At 40.7% G+C, this 22,388-nt stretch overlaps 1 protein-coding gene across 2 annotated transcripts in view; it reads right to left on the reverse strand.

Annotated features, from left to right (window-relative positions):
- Positions 1 to 7,651, reverse strand: part of FUT9 (fucosyltransferase 9) — a 106,907-nt gene extending 99,256 nt beyond the window's left edge. The window contains exon 1 of one of the 2 annotated variants that reach the window (XM_052781482.1): positions 7,466 to 7,651. Coding sequence is in view for 1 of the 2 variants with exons in the window: in XM_052781481.1 (XP_052637441.1) it covers positions 6,169 to 6,319 (151 nt within the window). In the remaining variant the exon portion in view is untranslated. Of the gene's footprint in view, positions 1 to 6,168; positions 6,371 to 7,465 lie in introns of those variants that run through there. The other variant, XM_052781481.1, reaches the window with a different exon arrangement.
- Positions 7,652 to 22,388: the final 14,737 nt, after the last annotated feature.

Here is a 22,388-nt window from a genome sequence, read left to right on the forward strand (position 1 = left end):
GACTTCCTAAGATGTGGTGACTCATCTGAAGAAAGTCTTTGAATATACAGGGAGTTAATGCTATTTAATTATTTAGAAGCTATTTAAAAATATTTTGAACTCCTACCCAGTGTCTTCATCTGGGCTGAAAAAAATAGGTGAAAAAAAGCTGCAGGAGGAACTGTGGGGAAATGTAAAGACAAAAATGTAAACAAGATGCTTACTGATTATCATAAATACAGGCAGATTTCATTCAAAGTGGTTGAAATCTCCAGCTGGAATAGTAGTTCAAATCAGTAAGAAAGACACCATGTATTATATGACTCTATTTAATTTTGGACTAGATTTATGCTTTTTAGTGATTTTCTTAAAGAATATTTAAGCATCTCTCACTCTTAACCATTAAAGCACACTAATCAACAGTCAAATATAAGGATGATACAAAATTTGATACCTTTTTTTGCTAATCACAAAGAAGCCTACATCCATCATTTGTTCAGATTTTTAATTTGGCCATTTTAATATGATAAATGATGATTAATGTTTTAATGTTAGCTAGATGCTTTGGGATGGAGGTTGCTATCTAAAGTGCAGAAAATATTTTCTAGGATTGTTTTATTAGGTAAATAAAACAACAATAAAGGTGTTAGATAAATAAAAAATCTAAAATACACATTCCATATTTTAAAAAATCCACACTCATTTCCGAAGTGAAAAAAATAATTTTGAAGGAAATGTAACTTTTATGTCATCGTGTCCTTTGAACTTTAGACCTTATAGATATATCTGTCTTTCACCTCCATTCTAACACTGGAATGGGAAAACAGGCTTTCCTATGGTTTCAGTTCTGACACACTTTCTCAGTTTGAAACTCCTGTAGTTGCTGTCCTGGATAAACTAAAAGGAAGAATACATCTGCAGAAAAGATGAGAGACCTTTGAACAGCTGGATTATCACATAAATATTCATTTTCAGTGTTCAACTGGCAGCTTCCCTTAGTTCAGTGGCTTTACTTACATAGTAGGTTTAGGTTGTAGTAAAAAACAATTACAATAGTTTTAAGTTGATTTTTTTTCCAAAGGAGTAGTAGGCTTAATTTATACAAAATAAGCCATTATAGATAAAAATCCATTATAAATAGTATATTTTTATTAGTTATTTATTTCATTTGTTTTCTGACATTTTCTGCTGCAGAGTGGCAGACATTAGGGGGAAAAAAACCAATGCCCCAAACATTAGTATTGGAATGTTTTAATTTAGCCAGGTATAGGAGTACATGGTTATATTATTGTCTACTGTCAGATCAAAAATGTAGCATTAGGTGGTAATGAAATATGAACAAGTATGAGGCTGTTTTCTTATGGATTATATGTGTATTCCAGAACCAAATATATGACAACATGGAATTAACAGTCTCTCTCTACAAAATTAAAAAAAAAAAAAGAAAAAAGTGTGAAAGTTCTTTTTAAAACAAAAGAAAAATATTTGTGTGTTATTAATTCATTTCACTCTGCTCCAATCTGTGAAATACAAACATGTATTTCCAGTAAGATATCCTTGAAGGACTAAATGTCTCAGGGGACTGGTAATCACGTTTTTTGGAGCCTTTCACCTCTAGTTCACTGATTCAAATACAACCAACATGCAGTAGTGACGGAAAATCATTGCCATTTGAAAGCTGGTTTGTGGCCTGTATGAAATGAACTGGTTATTTCACTCCATTTCTTAGAGGATCTTGAAAACGCACTCGGCACTTTCAAAAGCACCAGCGCTGAGAACCCCGAGATCCTCGCGGGATCTGGCCAGGTACCCGCAGAGCCACAACCGGGGCTGGTTTCTTTGAGCATGGCAGAGGCCCAGGCTAACAAATAAAATCTCCTTCCAGGCAAATTTCCTCAGTACGCTGACCACTTGGAGCAGGGAAGTCCTTAGTCACCTGGAAGGTCTTGGTGGGCAAACATTTTCTCCATGTCGAGCACCCAGCCAAGCCGGGCTGCAACGGCAGCTCAGTGTGGGCTCACTGCATGGCACTGCTGCTTTCTATGCCCTACAAATGCTGGGTGAAAACTGAGTTTCGCTTTCCATTTCTGCCAATCTGGTACTTTTCATTGGCGTTAAATATACTTAATTTAGGAGGAAAAAACAACAGAAAGACACCACAGAAATGACGGGGGAAAGTGCATTAGTTTCTTTTATTACACAGAAGTACATACCTAGTTAGGAACAGTTAATAAATTGCCCTTTGTCAAGATCATACCGACCATATTCTAGAAAACCTATCTGACAATAGTTTTTCTCATTATCTGCAAATTATCTCAGTTCTATGTTTCCCAGTGAAGGCTTTAAATTGTCTCCTTTATGATTTCATTTCCTTTACGTCAGGGACTTTTCTTCACAAAGGTATATCTCTTTTTAAGAAAATATACTCATCATTTTTTCTGAACATTTAATATGTTGCATTAGGAGCTTCCTCAGAGGGAAGAAAGAAAAGTCTGTCTTCATTAACCACTAAATATAAAGTGGGGAAATTAAAACATTTGGATGTCATGTCAGCTATATACATTGTCTTCTATGATGTCACATTTGATTTTCTTTTCTTATGACTTTGACAGCATCATATTAAAAATTTGATTGCACAATGACAGTACAGGCTTTGAATTATTCAGCTTATGAGTGCACTCTTACAGGAAGACTATTTTGTATTTCTTGCCATTTCTGAAAAACTGACATTTAAAAAAATGTAAAAGGAAAGGGAAAATTATTGCTAATAACTAATTAATAACTCAAGCTTGGCAAAGGTAACCTCATTTTAATAGAATATCACACAAATTAAAAGCAGATTAAATATAACATGCAACGTATTTCAAAAGTCGCTTGAAACATAATTCTCAGGGTGACATTTTAGCCCCAGTGAAATCGATGGCAAGACTCCAATTCAGTTTCAGTGGAGCCAGGACTTCCTCCTAACCAAAGAAAGCCTGTACATTTCCAATCTGGTTTTAGTAACTATCTGTCAGAATTCTTGTGATACTTAATTAAATTGGCTTTACCCATCCCTTCTCTTAGAATACGCTCCAGCTATTAATGCTTACTGAAGTCAATGGGGCTTTTTCCATTTGACTCCCACAAGGGAGTCAGACCCTTAAAGTTGGAACCTCTTAGGTAATTTTTGCAATAGTCTTTCAGGGTTTATACTGTGTATTTTCCTATGATGACTAGGTTCTGTCAGCTTTCTTTTTTCTTCCATTTTACCTCTGTCTAGTGTTAAATAAGTGCAATCTGTTGGTTCATTTGTATCAAATAACTTCAGCTGTAACCCTTTTCAGAGTGACCAAATTTGTCTTTTCTTCATTAAAATTTAAGGTTATTTTTAAATCAGTAATGATATTTTTAAATCATTGAAGTTGGAAACATTTGCTCTCCAGCTTGATTAAATTCAGCTAGTCCTTTCATATCAGAACCATAAAACTAATAATGCCATTTTAAGAAACATGCTATTCCCACCACCTAAAATGAAATTTTAGTGGTATTGGATATGAAAATGTCATTCAAAATCAAACCCTTTTTCCAGTAAATATGACTATTATTTAACTAGTTGGTCCCAATAAAACTGCCCCTAGCTATACATACTTTATTCTTTCTCACAAGAATTATCTCAGCTGAGCAGTCTGGACAGGTAAGAACTATAGGCTTGAGTACAGCTCGGAAGGGTAAAGCGTAGAATATTCCATAGGAGACATGAAATAAATCCTTCCAGGTACAGCAATAGGGAAAAATACAAATGATCTTTTCACATCCTGGTTCCTCAAAAATGGTTAGCAGAGATGTCTTTGATTCTGCTCGCAGCAGTGCCTGGGAAGAACCTCATACCGATTTAGCTGGGATCAGATTCACGACCACAGTTATACCAAGAAATGTGCTCGTACTCCCTCAGAAATATCTGAGGTTTACTCAAGAGTTTAGTTTGTCATTAAAAATATATATTTTGCTGTTCTTCATCTCTCTTCCAACATCTTTCTCTTCCAGTTTGAAGATGACAAGAGTGCCTGTTTTCATTATAAGCAATGGAAATTAGTTATGGATCACTTACTTACTTACATTATTTTAGTTCACCTTTTTAACCTGAATCTAGTCTGTTTCAACACGAGTCATCCGGGGACAGCATTTTTTTATTCTTAAACAAACAGTTACACACTTGTGTTGCTTTCCTACTGACAAGCCAAACATATTTCTAAATGTACAGTTGGAAACAAGATATCACAATTCAATAACATTTCATCCTGCAATATCAGTCTGCAAACATTCTGCAGGAAATAAAAACGCGGGAGCTTCCAGGACAAAATCCTTCTGCCCTTATCATTTATTGCTCAACCTCTACTCAAGCAAACTCCAGTTGAAGACCACAAATTGTACCTATACAAGTGCAGAGTAAAAACTGCAAAATAATATAGCCCTCTACCAAGTTCATGTGTTTTTAACATCCATCCTCATCAAAGGCTTCACGGTTTAAACACTGTTCGCAAAAGCACTACTGACTAAGCTGAAATCAAAATCAGACTGTTTCCCTTACAACTATTTGTGGTTTGACTGAGAACAGGTTGATCATTACAGGTGACAGAGAAAGTTATTTCCATAATAACCTTTAAATCTTATTGTTTCAGATTGCCACCCGCCGTGGCAGTGAAGATGTGATGAAACCTTTCTGATGAGTCTCATACAGATTCCTCTCTGTATTGCAAGAGGAAAAGTCATCATCCTGTAAATTATACAGAAAAGCTAAATCTACAGCATTACAAGCTTTCCCTTCCCACAAACGTTGTGCGTTACTTGTATGTAGAACCACTTGAATCCCTTTACCCAGTGTGAAGCAGGACTAAGAAGTCCTCTCTCTGTAAGTGAGAAAGAATACTATGAAAAAGTATAAGTGAAACACAGGAAAAAAACCAATGCAAAACCAAGCAAAAGCTCCAACAAAATTTAACAAAAAGCAGGAATTGTGGAAAAAAAAATGACGTTTTCCCACAGCCTCTTTCAGTCTTAAGTGTTATCACAGCACCAGCTTCTGGAGAAGGGAGCAAAGCTTTAGTGTGAATCTTATATTCGTACTTGTTGGCTATTTGGCAAAGAGGCAAGAGGTTGCTCTTTTTTTTTTTTTTTTTTTTTTTTAAAGGCAGTTTCCAGGTCTTTAACATTACTCTGAGCCAGAGATGCTAAATAAAAGAAGGAGGAAGCGCTGCTGCCATAACAACCCTTCGACAGGGAACTATTGGGATACAGATAGTTACTACACTACCTACAACCAGCCGTGTGCATCATGACACATAAAAACCAGAAAAGGCTTCTCAGCCTCAGCATCCCATCATTTGCACTCTCGGCTCGGGGCGGCGAAAGCCAAATAAGCACAGACTTCTCCCCCCCCCCCCCCCGCAAGTACCCCCCCCCCCCGCGCTTTAGTTATTTATTTGGGGGGCAGGGGGAGGGTGTCAGGAAAGTCCATTTCAGCGCCAAGTCCGGCACGAAGCCGCCCCCGTCCCCCGCTGGAAGGGCCGCGCTCCAACGCACCCGGCGGCCCCGGGGGGGACCGGGACCCTCCCCCCGCCTCCCGGGGGGTGACTTCGGGGAAGCAGCCAACTCTGCTGAGCCGGGTCCACCCCACCTTCACTCGGTCCCTTGCAAAAGTTGAGGTGCTGCCCCCTCCCCCGAGCCGCCCCGATCCGGGGGTGGGGGGGGGGGGAATGGGGGTTGGCTGCCGACGGTGGACGGCGGACGGGGGGGGTCAGGGGGCTCCCGTCCCCGGTTGGGGAGCGGGGATCTCGGCGTGTCTGTGCGTGCGTCTGTGCGTGTGCGAGACCCCCGTGGGAACGGGCAGCGGCAGTGCCCGGGAGGGGCAGCAGGGCGGGAGCCCCTTCCCCCGCAGCCCCCGCGGAGCCACGGGGACGCCCCTGCTGCCCCGCGGACCTTCCGCCCTCGCGGGGAGGGCGCAAGCCCGGGCCGGGACCCTCCGTTCCCCAGGGGTCGGGGCCAGGCGGGAGCGCGGTGCCTCCCCCTCGCGAAGCCCCCCCCCTCTCCCGCTCATCCCCGGGGCCGCTCCGGGATGGGAGGCGCGGGGGAAGGAAGCGGGGGGGGGGGGGGGGGGGAATGCACGGCAGGTGCTTTTGGGGGGGGGGGGGGCAGGGCCTGGTGACTCACCCGTCCGAGGCGGGGGCTGCGGGTAGCGCGGCGGCGGCGGCGGCGCTGCCCCCGGGGCGCGGGGGGCGGCGGGGCAGGAGCAGCAGCGGGCGCGGGAGCAGGGGGGAGCGGCGGGGCCCGGGCTGCTCCTGGGCGCGCTCTCGCTGCCCATCCCCGGCGCTGCCGCCGCCGCCGCCGCCGCCGGAGGAGGATGCGAGGGAGAGTCAGCCCCGGGCGCGGGCACGCGCAGCGGCGGCGCGGGGCGGGGGGGGGACACGGACACGGGGAGGGGGGGGACACGGGGAGCGGCGCGGAGGCGCGGAGGCGCGCAGCGGAGGGGGAGCGGCGGGGAAGCGCGGGCGCTCGCTCCTGCAGCCCGCCGTCCCTCGGCCCTTCATCCCTTCGCGGCTCAGCCCCCATTTTCTCCTTCTTCCACCCCTTCGCCCTCCATCCCTCATCCCTCTGTCCCACGTCCTCCCGCCCCTCCATCTTTCCATCCGGCCATCCCTCACCCCTCCATCCCTCCACCCGTGATCCCTGCATCCCTCATCCATCCCGCCATTCCTCCGTCCCTCCGCTCCCCCGGCCGCGGAGCCGCGGTCCCCGTGTCCCCCGCCGCCGTCCGCCCCCCGCCGCAGGGTGGCCCCGGAGCCCCCCCCCCCGGGGCCGCGGCGGGCGCGCAGGCAGCGCCGGTGGGCGCGGGCGCGCTGCTGCCCCGCCGGCGCGTCCCCGCGGCTCCCCCCCGGGAAGGGCGACCTGCTCCTCTGAAGGGCAGGAGGTCCCCCAGCCCCGCGTCCCCGCTTCCACCCCCGCCCCCGAGGGGAAAAGCGCTGCCGGCGCTTGCCTGTCCTGCTCTTCCTTTTTTCTTTCTTTTTTTCCCACCCGGCAGGAGGAAACCAAGCCGTGCTGTGGCAGGGAAAAAAAGGCGGTAAACAAGAGGAAAACATATAGAGTACAATAACCATTGACTGTATGAGAAATAAACCATACGCTGGAGTAGTTCTTAAAAGCAATCTTTCAAGCCTGCTCCTGAAACCTAAAGGACTTCCCGGATGTTTATTTAGGATCGAGAGTAATTATTTTAACATTAAAAATAAAAGAAACAACAGCTCAAAGTGCAGTGTGTAAGCAGGAGACCTGTAAATCAAGTATGTCAAATAAACGAGCACACCAAAAGCTGGCTATCAACTCTTTATCCTTGCTCTGAACTCTCCCTGCATTATATAATGTTGATAAACTGCTGCGAGTGCGTTTAGGAGAAAGATACAGCGATGATGAGACCACAGTGCTATTCATTGGAGTACATTAGTAGCCTTACCTGCCAAGTAGTTGTTTCAGAGGTTCATCTGTGCGTTTCTCATCAGCCCTCCAAGTAAACAATTTACTAGATGCTCGATGCAGACATATGATTCCCTGGTGTCAGTGTCTCTGTCCTAGGCGCTTCTGAATGGCTTGTGGATTATTAACTTACTATGCTCTTCTGCTCTGCCTTGTACCAAGAGCTGTGCAGGTATCAACAGCTCCTACTTGTGAAGCCAGGGAAGAGAGAGATTGGGTGGATTTCCACGTAGCTCCACATTTCGAACTGCTGATTTGCTGTTGTAAGGGCTACACTCATTTAGAGAATTGGTCTGGTCTTCTAACAGGTTTATTTCGAAAGAGAGGCCTGACCCAAAGTTCACTAAAAACAATATGAATATTTCTGTAACCATGGTAGGAATTGGTTCAAACCACTGTGAGTCCACTGTTGGCGTGAAGGTGTTTCTGAGTGCCGCTATTCTAGTAAGAACTAGTAAGAACTCCCTGGGAAAAAGAAAAATTACTAAGATGTGCATCTTTTTCATAAACTTGTTGAGAGAAGGTCAGGGACCTCTTTCTGCTCCCCTGCAGCTATTGGCAAAAATACGTGCTAGAAGGCAGGCTTACAGCCCCTGGCTAGAGGATGTCCTCTGATCTCCGTAGGCTCAACCAAGCCACCAAATACAGTAGGCAGCGGGAGGGAAAGAGGGGACACTGTAGAATTAGTAGGTCCAATTTTGGGCATCTGTAAAGCCAGTAGAAGCAGGACTCACTGTTTCTTTCTGAGGCATTGCTGCTTGCAAGGCAATTCTCAACAAATTAATCTTTCAGTGTTTTTCTCTTCTCTGGTCTCAGTCCTGGGATTAGATCTGAGCACGCCTTTAACTCGCAGATTCCTGTTATTTCCCCTGCACTTGTTGTCCCCCCCCCGCTTCTTCTGCCTTCTCCAGCAAGGGCTCTAGGCTATTAAGAGAGATGGAAGAAGTCGGGGAAGGGAAAGTGGGTGGTGGGAAAGATTTGGGCTCTGCATAGATAATGACATCTTTGAGCAAGAATTTAAGTAGCGTGAGTGGCACAGAAATTGGCTTATATTTTTTAACATAGTTAATACAGGGGTTTAGTATATTTAATGCAGTTTTTAATACAGTTAATTTTTTTTTGTTCCTCTCTCGCTCTGTAGTTGCTGATGAACGGCTCCAGCAGGGACAACTGAGCCCAGTGTAATAGTAGCCTGGTAGGTGGAATGATTCCTGAGAAATGGGAGACTGAGTGTTAACATTTTTTTCCCTGAGATTCAGAATAGGAAATGAACCGCTGAGGTCCTGCCTGTTCTCAGATGAATGACTTTAGCTCTCTCCTAGCTTTGACTACAAATTTAGTCTGCATCAAAGCAAGCACATATATGCCCACAGAATTTTTTTTTCGCCAAGATTATTTTGTTGTAAATTTGTCAGTTCTTCAGGAAATTACAGGGCTCGCTTCAGATTCTTGCATGCTCTTTATGTATACATACAAGGATTTATGTTTATGTACAAGGATTTATCAAGATTTTCTGTTTTTACATTATAGTAGCATTTTGTTTATGAAGAATACAAACATTAACCCTTACGTTTCAGAGTCACTGTAGTGAACTGGTTTATTCTGAGGCTGCACCTCTTCTATAAAACCTTTGTGTGAGAGCACTAAACATTTTTTTCTCATTGGAGACAAAATGTAAGCCTTTTGTGATTATACCATTGCTACAAAAATTGCCTTGGCAAAAGCTGGCTGCTGAGCTTGCCACCTTAGACTGGAAATACACTTATGTTGTTTTCTGAAGCTTCCAAAATATTTTCTGAGAGCACAGTTTGATAGAAGGTTGCATTCACATAATGGAAAAGATGTGGATATTAATAGATGTTTTAAAAGTAATAAAATATAGATAGTGATTATTTTTAAGCAGGATATAGTAAAGGTCGAAAGAAACAGAACAAAATTACAAAAATAATAAGTAACAGAACAAAATACACCAAAATGAATCAATCCCCTCCCCAACCAGCTCCCCAACCCCCAAAGTAGATATTTATCAAAATCATGTAAAAAAAGATGAGGATTTATTTTTTTACCTAACATGATCTGAACATTTATGCGAGGCATGGTTTTAAAGTAAGAACATTTAAGCACTTACTAAAAACTTACACGCAGTACTGAAATACGTGCTTTTCCATTGATGTTGTTTCCATAAAGTTAGTCCCACCAGTGTCTGCAGGAGCAGGGCTTCTCTTTTCAACCACATTCATTTTGGAGGACCCAGAACCCGTGCTGGTGGGAGCCCTGTGTGCATTTTCCTATTTGTAATTGATTGTTGGCTTGGGGGTTAACTGCATCGTTTAAAAATCTATCATCCTTTGGCCTACCGTTTTTGACGTTCATTAGTTATGGCTTGCCTTAAACTTGGCCCTGATTCTACAGCTGGGTTGACTAATGCCTGTACATGGTGCTGTGCAATCAGCCTTAATGACCTTGATGAGCACAGTGGCCCATTGCAGTTTGCAGGGTTGTGGGATGAGGATTAGGATCCTAGATCCAGACAGGAACTGTGTTGTACAGTGAGAGCTGAATCCAGGCTGAGGCTTTGGATATGATTAAGATAAAAAAATAACACAAAATATTACTAACACTTGAATCTGAGAAAGAACTGTATGTTCTCAGTTTTTACTTTACAGCAGGTTGAACACATTTAACTTTGATAGCTGAGTGGTTTAAGCCTCCATTCTTAGGCACATTTATAGCATTTGCTAATGCCTTTATTTTAGAGAAAATAAAATAAATCACTTATTAAAACATCTTCTAAGTGGAAATGTAGCTAGTGGGCTTTATTATAGCTTTCATTTATTCACAGAATATTTTGTTTGCTCCATATGTTTTATCAAGGAAAAACAAAGATTAAGTGAGATTAAGTAGTCTATGGTAAACTAGAGTGGTTTTGGTTTGGGGTTTTTTTTTGCGTGTGTGTTTGTGTGTGCATAGTGCCATTTTTATTGAGTAACGCTCTTTGCTGAACAGCAGTTTCACATTATACAGGACAATCAGATTTAAAATTTAAAATTAAAAATTAAACACCTTTGCACTATGGGTCATAGGATGATCCTGAAAAAGTGTTTTGCTGTAGCATGGCACAGTAAAGCAAGGACTTCACTCATGAATCCAAGCTGGTCTGGGGTACCACTACCTATAGAGAGACATGGTTTGCTGCATCTAAGCCTCAATCTCCACTGACCAAAAAGGACGGCTGTGAAAAGTACAACTTCTCTAGTTAAGACTTTCTATCATGAATTTTTTAACAAATTTGATCGTCTTCTCACACTAAACACAAAGAACTTTACAGGTAAGCTTATATCAGCTGGTGAAAAAAGAAACAAAGTGTGAGAGAAGAAATGAAATGCAGTTACCCCTTTTCCATTACTGCAACAATTTAGGCGAGGGAAGATATCATCACAAACCAAACATATAGGCACTGGTATAACTTTCTTCCTATTTTAATAAAATGTAAAAGGGACAAATAATTGAACTAGGGAACTTCAATATACTTACAGATTCTGATAATATGCAGTAAATCTTTACAGTTCTACTCTTGAAGGAGATTCTTGAGTAAATAATAATGACTTTGGCCTCTTGCATAAATGAAGATGGATGTACTGAGAAAAATCTAATTATGGATTTCTCCTGCCTTGACTCCTATCTTGGGCACCTGTATTATATCGTTGATACTTCATATATATATTCCAGCAGTGGTGTACTAAAATGAAGCTTAATGCAGGAGAAAAGGAGCATAAACACATCAACAGATTTGTTTCTTTAATAATTCAATATTAAATGTAGTGATTTTGGAAACAAAGAATGTACCAATTTCTTTGAACGTTAGCTAGTGCTACCAAGTAATACAGCTATGCTACAAACTCTAGTGTATTCTGTGTATCATCAACAGAACTGTTCACTAAGGGCCATGTCTTCACTAGGAATGATTTAAAGGTATTCCTACAGTAGTGTACCATAGTGGCAACTCTTTCCTAGTAAGGATGCAGCTTATCTTGTGAAAGCTATATATTGCATACTTTATCTGATTACCTCTGAGTTAAACAAGCTAGACAGCTAAAAGCTCTGGGGGTTTTGTGATTTTGGTTTGTTGGGGTTTTTTTGTTTTGTTTTTTTTTTTAAAGGCAAGTGGGCTTATAACAGGAGCTTCTGGAAGACATTTTCATATCAGTGGCTCACAAAGCTACGCCAGCAGAATTCTACAATGTAGGCATAGCTTAATTTCAGATTGATGCAGTGTCCTGGTTTTGGCTGGGATAGAGTTAATTTTCTTTCTAGTAGCTGGTATAGTGTTATGTTTTGGGTTCAGTATGAGAATAATGTTGATAACACACTGATGTTTTCAGTTGTTCCTAAGTAGTGTTTATATGAAGTCAAGGATTTTTCAGCTTCTCATGCTGAGCCAGCAGAAGGCTGGAGGGGCACAAGAAGTTGGGAAAGGACACAGCCAGGGCAGCTGACCCAAAGTTGCCAAAGGGGTGTTTCATACCATGGGACGTCATGCCCAGTACATAAACTGGGGGGAGTTGGCCTGGGAGGTGGATCGCTGCTCGGGAACTAACTGGGCATCAGTTGGCGAGTGGTGAGCAATTGCATTGTGCATCACTTGTTTTGTATATTTCATTTATTTTATTATTATTATTGTCATTTTATTATTGTTATTATTATCATTATTAGTTTCTTCCTTTCTGTTCTATTAAACCGTTCTTATCTCAACCCACAAGTTTTACTTTTTTTTTCCTGATTCTCTCCCCCATCCCACTGGGTGCAGGGGAGAGTGAGTGAGCGGCTGCGTGGTGCTTAGTTGCTGGCTGGGGTTAAACCATGACATACAGATGGCAGAATATTGCAAATGTTATTGAGTGCATTACTGGAAGAAAATATCTGAGGTCCCAGCCTATCCGGAAATTTTTACTGCTAACACTGAGGGGAATAGAAATACACCCTTCTCACGTTAGAGCCCAGTCTGGTTGGGCAGAGCCTACAGTTAGAAAAATGAACAGGTTTTCTATTTGAAACATGGTTCTGTATAGATGAGATCGAACTAATGGAGACAAGCAAAGCATTAAACTCCATAGTAACCTTTTTTACAGTGTCCTTGCAGGGACATATTAAGCTTTAAAACTCTTTTCACCCATGTGAGAGTTAATCCTCTGTTCTCTCTAAGTTTTTTTTCAGCATCCATTACAACTGTTAATGATTAATTATAGATCTGTCTTTTTGTTTTGCACTCTTCTCTAACATTCCGGGCTTCATTCATTTGTCTGGAAGGACCATAAGCTGTTTGGAGTCACAAGCCATCTTTCTGTTCTCACATTTTACAGTATGTAGGACAACAAAATCATGGTCCACCAGTATGGTTCCAAATAACAGCTAGTAATAATGATAATGTATCAGCTCCAAATCCTGTATTCACATAGGCTAGACAGCTGGGAGATGTGAAAAGCCTCAAACTCCTTTGATGTTAGAAAAATATACAACAGAGTGGGAAGCAACAGGAAAAGTTTGTGCATGCAGACAAGACAATATTAGTAGCCCACAGAGGGATTTGAGGAGCTGCCTTCAGGCTGACTGTAGGAGATGTGGTGAAAAAAACCCACTTGGTGTTTGGAAACTTCCACCTCAAGTATATGTACAGTCAAAGGTTTTAATTCCAGTTAATGATAAGTTAATATTCAAATCTTCTTTGCAAATTTGCACAGCAAGTAGGAGAAAAATTTCAAGTGGTTTTATGCTGGTTGAAGTTAAATACATAAAAGCATTCATATACTTTATGAATCATTAGAGAAACAATAGTCACAAAATCCACTTGCATCTAACAGATTGAAAGTTCTAAGAAAGTACATTTGGAAAAGTGTCAGCTTTTTGGTGAGGGCATAAGATTGAAGAACAAGTTGGACAGTGATTACAATTTTTGCCACAAAGTTCCACTTGAGTAAAATCCATACAGTAATTAATATATTTTGGGTACCGACAAACTCCAGAAATCCGTTGGTGCATTCAGAACATGATCAATCACACTGGATGTCAATATTCACAAAGTCCAGTTTAATTCACTCCTCTGAGGAAACACTTTCCAGAAACCTAGCAGCTATTACTAAACCCCAAACTAGAAGATTAATCAGAATATTAAAATCAAAAAGTACTAATTTGCATAATTACTGTTGTGACTGTGGTGGTCTAAGGACATAAGAGAGGCAAGGTCTCTGGCGAGAGGAAAACTCTCTTGCAAAACAAGCTGATGGATTTGGAAAAGAAGTAGTACTCCCACCCCACCTCCAGTTTATTACCTCCCCTTTATTTGAATAATATTGAATATATAAATACTCTGTCTGATGAATCTGAGACATGTGACTGCAACAGGACTATTTGCAGCATGAATAACAAGCGGCAAGATTAGGTCCTGTCATGTTGTTTCTAAATACCTAACTGAATAACCCACTACAAATCAGAGTCTAGATGCCACTGCCTGAATTTATATGAACTCTAAATCCCCCTCTGGAATTTTATTCGGGGGAAAATCAATGGATAAGTGAATTTTTGAAATGCAAGAGTTTCAAAGTGGCTAGAACTAGAAATTTCTCTTCCCCTTTTTTTCAGTTGCTACCATGTCTATTATGATCACTCTTAATTGACTAAAATCTCCCAGATGGAGTGTCCAATACATAGTGGTTTGTTCTCTGTCAAGGTTTCTTAACTATCTTTTAAGCTGCATTGAATTGTAGAAACATACAAATTAGGATGTAAATTCATGGTTGATACAAAGGGATACCCCTTCAAAACTAATGGCATACATTTATTTATAATTTTGTTTATGTTTAATGCTGGGAAAAAAAACCAGTTACAAAATCTATTCTTATCATCTATATTACCCTTGATGAGGAGTATAGTCTCTGGAACATCTAAAACCTTCACTTGTTTTGAAAGTATGACATTGAAAGCAAATGCAAACAAACAACAACAAAGGAAAAAACAGAAATGCCATTGCATACACCTGAATGTAAACAATTTTCACACTGTAATGTAGTCCACTCTTTCCTTCTTCTTTGATCTGTTTATTATTTAATTTATGATAGAGTAGAAGTCCAGGGCAGCATTTTAATGTATATTCATTAAGGAGCAGTGCAGATATATAATGTTAAAAAAAAAGATACATAATAATTGCCTGTAATTAATTTTCCTGAAAAAAGAAAAAGGCACACTACATGCTCCAAAGATAGCTGCTGGATGTTTAGTTCAGTGACTGCATGTTATACATCTTATGGTATGTGCCCATCTTTGGTTCATCATGAAAGGCAGCCAAGTATGTATACACTTGTTTTAAGCCCAGAGGAGATGACACTGACTTAGTCTGGGTGCCTGCATATTGCAGGACAGACAATGTTCTTCTGCAGGTAGGAATTATTCTTCCCTTTTGCTATCTAGTGCCAAAATTTATTGTTTGCATCCCATCCTTTGGAAAGTAATTCAATGTTAAATTAAAGATTTAGTTATAGTAAATTTGCCGCTTTCCTTGGTAAGCTGCACCAATGATTAATTACCTTCCTTGCTAAAATTTGTTTCTTCTTCCTAATTTGTACTTTTCTGTCTCCAGCTTATCAAGAAACTGAATCTTGTTATGCTGTTGTCTGTCAGATTAAAGTGCCCCAAATATCAGAACTCTTCTCCTCTGGGTCCTTATGAACCATGATCAAGTTGCCTTTTAAACTTCTGTTTGATGCACAAAGTAGGTTGTGAATCAGGATAGCAGACCTGATGATGAGTCTCTTGAGGTGCTGAAGTCACTCTGGCTCAGATAATAGTGTGACATTTGGAAGAATTTCTTAAGGGTGTCTGTATATTTTTTAATAATTTGTTTTAACTGTAATCACACATTCTTAAAAAAAGAAAAGCAAAGCACAGTTCCCATCCCTCAAAATCCTCTTCACAGGCCTGATTCTCCTGACTAGCTATAGCTTGAGCTGTATTTTGTCTACATTATCCAAACACTGCACTGTGGGGTAAATCGGCACATGATCAGATGCAAAGATGTTTTGGTAGCTTTCTCACTCTTGTTTCTGAATGCTTCAAAGCCTTTAGCTCAATGTATCTTCCTGACAGCCCTGTGACACAAGATAGTGTTATTATCCTTTTTAAACAAAAGGAACTGAGGCACAGAGTGACTTAGACAAATGCTGACAAAAATATCAATTCATTTAGGCTGCCAACTTTCAGATACTCAGAGATAGATTTTTGAAACCTTAAGAGTGCAGGTAGGCAAATTAGTCTGAGGAGATGATTAGCCTAAGAAGATGCTAACCCCTCCTCATGGGTGTTAGCACATAACTTCTCAGGTCCTTTTGAAAATCTCCATAGGCATGATTTTTGCAATTTTTGGTGCCTAAATATATTTTAAAATATGGCCCTTGGGAGCCTTGTTTTCAGAATACTTAGGATTGCTATAACACTTTGTATATCCAGAACACAGCTCAAGTACACTTTGCTTGCAGATGTGAGCACTCAGCACTTTTTATAAATCAGTCCCCCTATGTCTTGGGTTGAATATTTACAAAAATTCTCTCTTCTTACTTATCTTTCACTCATTAACTCATTTTTTCTCCAGTCACTGTATGCCATTCTTTACTTTTCCCCTTTACTTGAATAGTTCGGTTACTTCAGTACTCAGCATCTCATGTCCTTTGCCAGGAGGAGAGTCATGTTGATGGTTTCTTCCTCTTCAGCAGAGTGTAAATTTAGGGCTCTTTTGGCTTTCTAGCAAAGCCTGCGCCTAGCTCTTTCTTCATTGACTTGCAATTTCAAATTACTTCTGAATTTATTCTATATGGTGTATATTATGTATGTCAGGTACTTGTTTCCTTGTTCTCTTGGTGACTCCTAAAATCAGTTTCACTGAGCTCCAGGAGCTGCATTCCTTTACTGCTCAGTCGCTGATAACAGGCAAGTTGTGTACAGCCCTGAAGCCTCTGGGCTTGGGGGCCCACGCTTCCATGGCCCCTGTTAGCATCCTGCACTTGTATTGCACTACACCCCGTTGTTATTCTGGAGTCATAGATAATTCATTCCACACATATTAACTACAAAAATAGCTACCTGTAACCAGTGCCTGTTACTTACAGCAAACACATCAACATTACAACAGCAATAGGTGCTGCAGCACAAAATTATAGAAAGCTAAGCAAGGCTAAAATAAATTAGGTAACGTCCACCTGGTCTTAGGCAATTGCAGTTTCAACTAAGCAAGCTGAAACAAACCTTGTGACTGACAAAGGCAAGACCAGACAAGGAGAGTCTGAAAAGCCTCATCCTGAGTCCCTGCAGTTATTAAAAAGCCTGTAGCCTGTTACCAGCCATGCTGATACTGCATTTACTTGCTACAGGGACACAGGAGTTACCTCATTTGGGAATCTAAAATTAGATGAGGTCAATCTAGCCTTTGGAGACCAAGCTACAGCCAGGCTACTACCAATAGTGAGGAGGAAAAAGGTGTGTTCCCCAGCCTGCCGTACTAATCATGGTAAAAATACAGCTTCAGAGCAATTTGGGTTGTACCAGTCATCAAATCCAATATAGTTTGAAATCCTAAAAGTGTAATGAGCTTTCCAACTTTTTAATTCCTAATGTTGAATAATTTCCTGTGAAGTTCCAAGAGTTAAACTCCTACTGTAGAAGTTGCAAGGTGGAATTGATACCTCACCACTAGACTTTTTTTTTTTAAGTCTTAGTCTAAATTCACTACTCAAAGGAATGACTCAGTTGATTGGCTAATGATGGCCCAAGCTCTGCTATAAATTAATAGGTAAATGTAGGTTGGACCATGAGGCTGAGAGGAGGGTCTTTGCTAGGCAACTTGCAGGGGGCGTGTAGGCCATACTGGCACATCTGGGCGGTGCCCTGGTGTGGGCAGACTCCCTCTCCACATGTGCATGTGGACCACAGCAAGAGTGTATAATAGTAATAGCGAGCTCTGCCAGTACTGCAAAAGTCTAGAAGAGGAAAACCAAGCAATACATGCAGTGCTCTAGGGTGTTGCCTCTACCTTGCAGACCATGATTTGGTGGATCTGCAGCATCAATGTTTCCAGGTGTAGCCTTGTCCAGGCTGCATGCGGAATGGAGTAGTTTTCTTTTTTGATGTGCACCTCCAGTACGCTGAGGGTACTCCAGTACCAGAAAATGTCTGCATTTGGGAGATAAGACCATGAGGATGCTGATGGAGCATTTTGATAAAGCAGTATTGCTGCAGCCAAAAGCAGACTCCTGAAAACATGATCTAGGTCTTTGGACTTCCAGCCAAACCATTAAGCAAGAGAGTAAAACCAAACTGCATAGAATTAGATTCCAGGCTCAAGCTCACATCAGTACCTCCTTTTAAAGACACTGGCAGTTACCTATCTATATCCAGAGGCAGAAAGTGGTCTTTAATAGTAATTAAATGACTCTTGTTTATTGCCATTGGTTCATTAGTGTGGTGAATTAATGCAACCTGCGGGAAACCGCTCAGCAGGCAGCATAAAGCACTCTGTAAAATGTCTATGTATTTCAAATCTTGCTAGCTTGCCAAACCCGAGGATCACACAATCCCTAGCAAACCACTGAGCTGGGATCAAACACTTTCAAGCTGATGGCATTGACTGTAAACCATCTTATGCTGTAACAGCATACTATGCATGTAAGGTGTGCTGCTCTTGACTAATGGACAGATATTGCAGAAGGCACACAGGAATGTTAAAAAGTACTTACTTTTTAGACATTCCACCTGAATAATAGAAGGCTATCATTAAAGACAGGCACCTGTAAAATAATATTTCGGTATACATGGTAGTAATAATACATGATTTTAAGTACGCAGTGATTATTAAGAAATTATTATATTTGAATTTCTTATTTATAGGTTGCAAAACTAAGTACAGATTTGGAAGTCTGAGACAACTATACAGCATGCATGTCTTAAATCTGGTCATAGGAGGGGCTGGAGGCACATCTTTGGATTTTCTTGGGTTTTTTGAGGATTGAAAATAACATTTTCTTCTCTTCATTTAACATATTTTAACAAAAAATAGTCATACCACAAATGAAACCTTAATGAAAATAGCCTAGGTTCCTGGCTGACAATAGTGAAAAGAATACTTTCTGGCACATTTAAGAAATGCAAACTGGTGTTTTTGTCAAAGAAAGAAGGCCGTTATCTACATTCATCTAACATTATCTGTTCTTTGTGAGCTCTCCTTTGGATCTTCTGCTCATTGTACTGTTTTCTGTTACCAATCAAATCCCTTTACTCAACAGAAGATCATCATTTTGCCACAGAACAATGATGCACTAAATGAAGGTTCGCTTTACTCAGAACTACACTGCTCCATACTGAAACAATTTAGGTCTGCTCTACTCTGCTTAACAGCCAAACTGTGAGGCATTTCTGATGCAAAATACCATCAGGCTTAAATTTTTTCAAGCTTGTCTAAAGTTTGATGGTCTCTCCTTAGCATTTTCTACTAGCTGATTGGATGTCTCTCAACTCAGGATATAGCCATGTAAATGACTTTTTGCTTGGTTTGGAATTACCATAAATATACTCCATGACAGCTTTTGAGCTACCATTACCAATTATGACACATGAAAAGCCAAGGATGGTGATGGGGGAAGGTGGCATTTTTGCTGATTGGGAAGACCAGAGATTATTTTGAGACTCAAACATTTGTAATTTAGTTCCTAAACCACTCCATGGAGGAGGTAATCAGGGATAGATGGCCCTGTGCCTAATATAAATTATTTTTCCTTCTATATTGGATTATTCATGCTGGACTGAAACTAGAGTGACGGAGGAGTCACTCGATAGAAGTTTCCTTCTATCCTACCACAGACCATTGATGACAGAGGTTGCACAGGGGTGCAATATGGTAGTTGAGAATTGAACCTTAAGCTTTGGTAACAGAGAGGTCAACAGTTTCTTGAATGTAATTAGATTTTGTTAGGCTATCTCTAAGCTTTTGATACTCCATTTATTCTCAGTTTATTGGAACGAATTCCAGGAGGGAGTCAAATGACCTCTGCAATTTTGTTTGACAGTTAGTTTTGATCCTTTGGACATGCAACATCACATCACATCAGTTCAATAGACCAAATTCTCCCCTGAAACAGTCTCAGGACTGTCTCTTTGTGACAAAGGCCTATCCACTGTAATCCACTGTATCTTCTGAGAGACACTGAAGTGCTAATATAAAATGCACTCCATTATTAGTTCAGATTCAGCTACTATATGTATTGCATATATATATTTGCAATATGATTTTGATCCATTTTATGATCAGTCTTTAATTATCTTAGTGTTTTCTTTTCTTTACTTAGTTCTTTCAGTATAAGTGGCAGCAGAAGGAAGCTTCTTTTTGCAAAGTTAGGTACCATGTACTAAGGTTAAGGTTTTCTCCTTTATTTTTTGTGGGATATAAGCTGAGTTTCAAGATGCTACTTAGCTTTAATACTTACTTATTGGTAAGTTTAAAATTAGTCATAAAGAGTTCGTCGTATAGCCCATTGTGTGGATCAATATTTTAGAGCATGTTTTAGACATTGAGTTGGCTTTAAAGCATGTCTAAGACAATGAAAGATTTCTATTAGTTGCAGTGGTTTTGGGATATGTCCAAAGTTATATTGACTGGAATCACTAGGAAAACCCTTTCAGCCTCTAGAATTAACCTACTTTATAACCTCAGTGATGTATAGAAGAATAAAGGAAATAAACAAAGAAATATATCTTTGGCTGACACTGGACTCTTACAGCTTCTTGTGCAACTCACAATTTTATAATTCAGAAAACTACTGTTGTTACTGTTTCTTTACCTTCCAATGAGTAGTAATGTGGAGACATGGTTTTCTTTGTATTTTCTTTGTTTTTTCTCTATAGTTGGAAAAGGGCTTATTCAAGCTTGAAGTGCTTAAATCAAAACTGCATGTCTTCTTAAGGGCTACATTCTTGCTCAGCTACAAGCTAAGGGACTGAGTAATGCTAACTTGCACTGTAGGGAAGAATATTTCTGTTCATTGCAGGAACTATTAGATTAAATTGTTTGGCCTGCACTAGGCATCAGGTTAGACTAGATGATCTTAGTTGTCCCTAGTGGCCCTAAAATGCGAATTTGTAGCTTGCTTCTAGTTGCCACTTAAGTCCTTATCACTATTACTTTGAGTAATTTATAATTCTCAGAATTAGCTCCATTAGTCTGAAATTACTGCATGAAATACTATTTTAAAGAGGACTTTTTTCCTACTTAATGATAATCTCAGAGGTCGGGATTTACACTGGGAATTTTGGCTCAGTGCAGCAGTGAGCCAAACTACCACTTCAGTTCTACTTAGCAGCATCCCCAGCCACAAGTTAGGTAAGTCCATTTTCCACACAAGGATTAGAAGAATACTTTAATGACCGAGACAGTGCCTCAGAACAGGATTCACAAAACCCAAAAACTTCTAAGGCAATTAGGAGGAGTTGCTGAAGTGAAGAACTTGGCTTAAAGTCCCCTTCTTTGTGAGACAGACAAGCCTAAATCCAAGCTGGGTTGACACACGTTTGTGCACTCAGTAACTCTTTCCTGGGTTTAGATACTGAAGTCAGTGCCTTTTTGTAAGGGGCTAAACCACTCATAGAGCAGCAGGTGGAAGTTTCAGTCCCCCATTTGCTATCCCATCTTTACTATCAAGCAATAGGACATGATGTGACATACTAACGTTAGTCTCTGGTGATTATATTATTCTTATTTATATAAATACTTTAAATATTTATTCCAAGCCAATGCTCAAATTTATAGTCTACTAATTCATGCGTACTGGTGCTGGCTCAAGGTCAGTGCAAAGTGAATGTGTTGACTCTTGAGTGGTCAGGGATATCTTGTCCTGTGGGTTTATGCCATGTGGTTAGAGCATATGCTCTAGATCAGAACCCCACAGCTAAGGAAGAGTAAAGGTACTTGCGTGTCCCACTGCATGTTAGGCACAAAACAGACACAGGACTGTTCATTGTGGCCAAGAATTAAGTAATTAAGTGCCATAGGGGTTTTGCTGACAAAAAGGAGAATCTTTAAGTGACTCCCATAAGGCAATTTTAAAATTAAGTGCCTGAAGAGGCAGCTGTTTGACCAAAACACCTGTTCTTGATTCCTGATATTTTTTTTTTTCTCCCCAGAAACTCTTTCTTAAGGTGAGCATTTAAAATCTGAGATAAACACTGTGCCTGTGTCATCTCTGTTCTGATGGGGGGCCAGAGTGCTGCAGATACAAAGAGGTGTTGTGCTAGAAACAATTCCCAGACACATCCTTCCAGAGGACAGAAGTGAGAGAAAAGGCTCTGGAGTTGCATGCAGAGAAATGATTCATGGGTCTCATTACTGGAGATATAACATGCTCTCTCTCTCCAGTGGCCAGTTTGAAACATTGTCTGGCAGAACAAAAGGCATCCTGCTGTTGGTGCAACTGGCCATGCCTTTTGGGAATGTTTAGTGATGCTAGTAGTGGGCCGAGTCCCTCTCACTGGAGAAAAAATATCACTCTGACTGCTTATATATACATACTTTCCAAATGGGATAGTATATCTGTGACTTCTGATTCTTTGAGAACATACATGGGAAACTAGACTCTGGCCCATCAAGTAGAATTCGGTGGCTTATTCCCATCTCGCTGGTACCAACCCTGGGAAATTTACTGCAGAATTTAGTACAATAGAATAATAAAGAGTGTGAACTTGAAAACTTTTCTGTTTCTATTCCCTGGCAGAAAATGGAAACCTATAGCCTAGACTGACATGGAAAAAATTACAAGTTAAAAAAAAGAAAATAAGTTAAAGTTAAGAACTTACTTACTTACTCTTTTTTTGACAGA

This window comes from Harpia harpyja, chromosome 3 (assembly GCF_026419915.1).
Source record: "Harpia harpyja isolate bHarHar1 chromosome 3, bHarHar1 primary haplotype, whole genome shotgun sequence".
NCBI classification, from domain to species: domain Eukaryota; kingdom Metazoa; phylum Chordata; class Aves; order Accipitriformes; family Accipitridae; genus Harpia; species Harpia harpyja.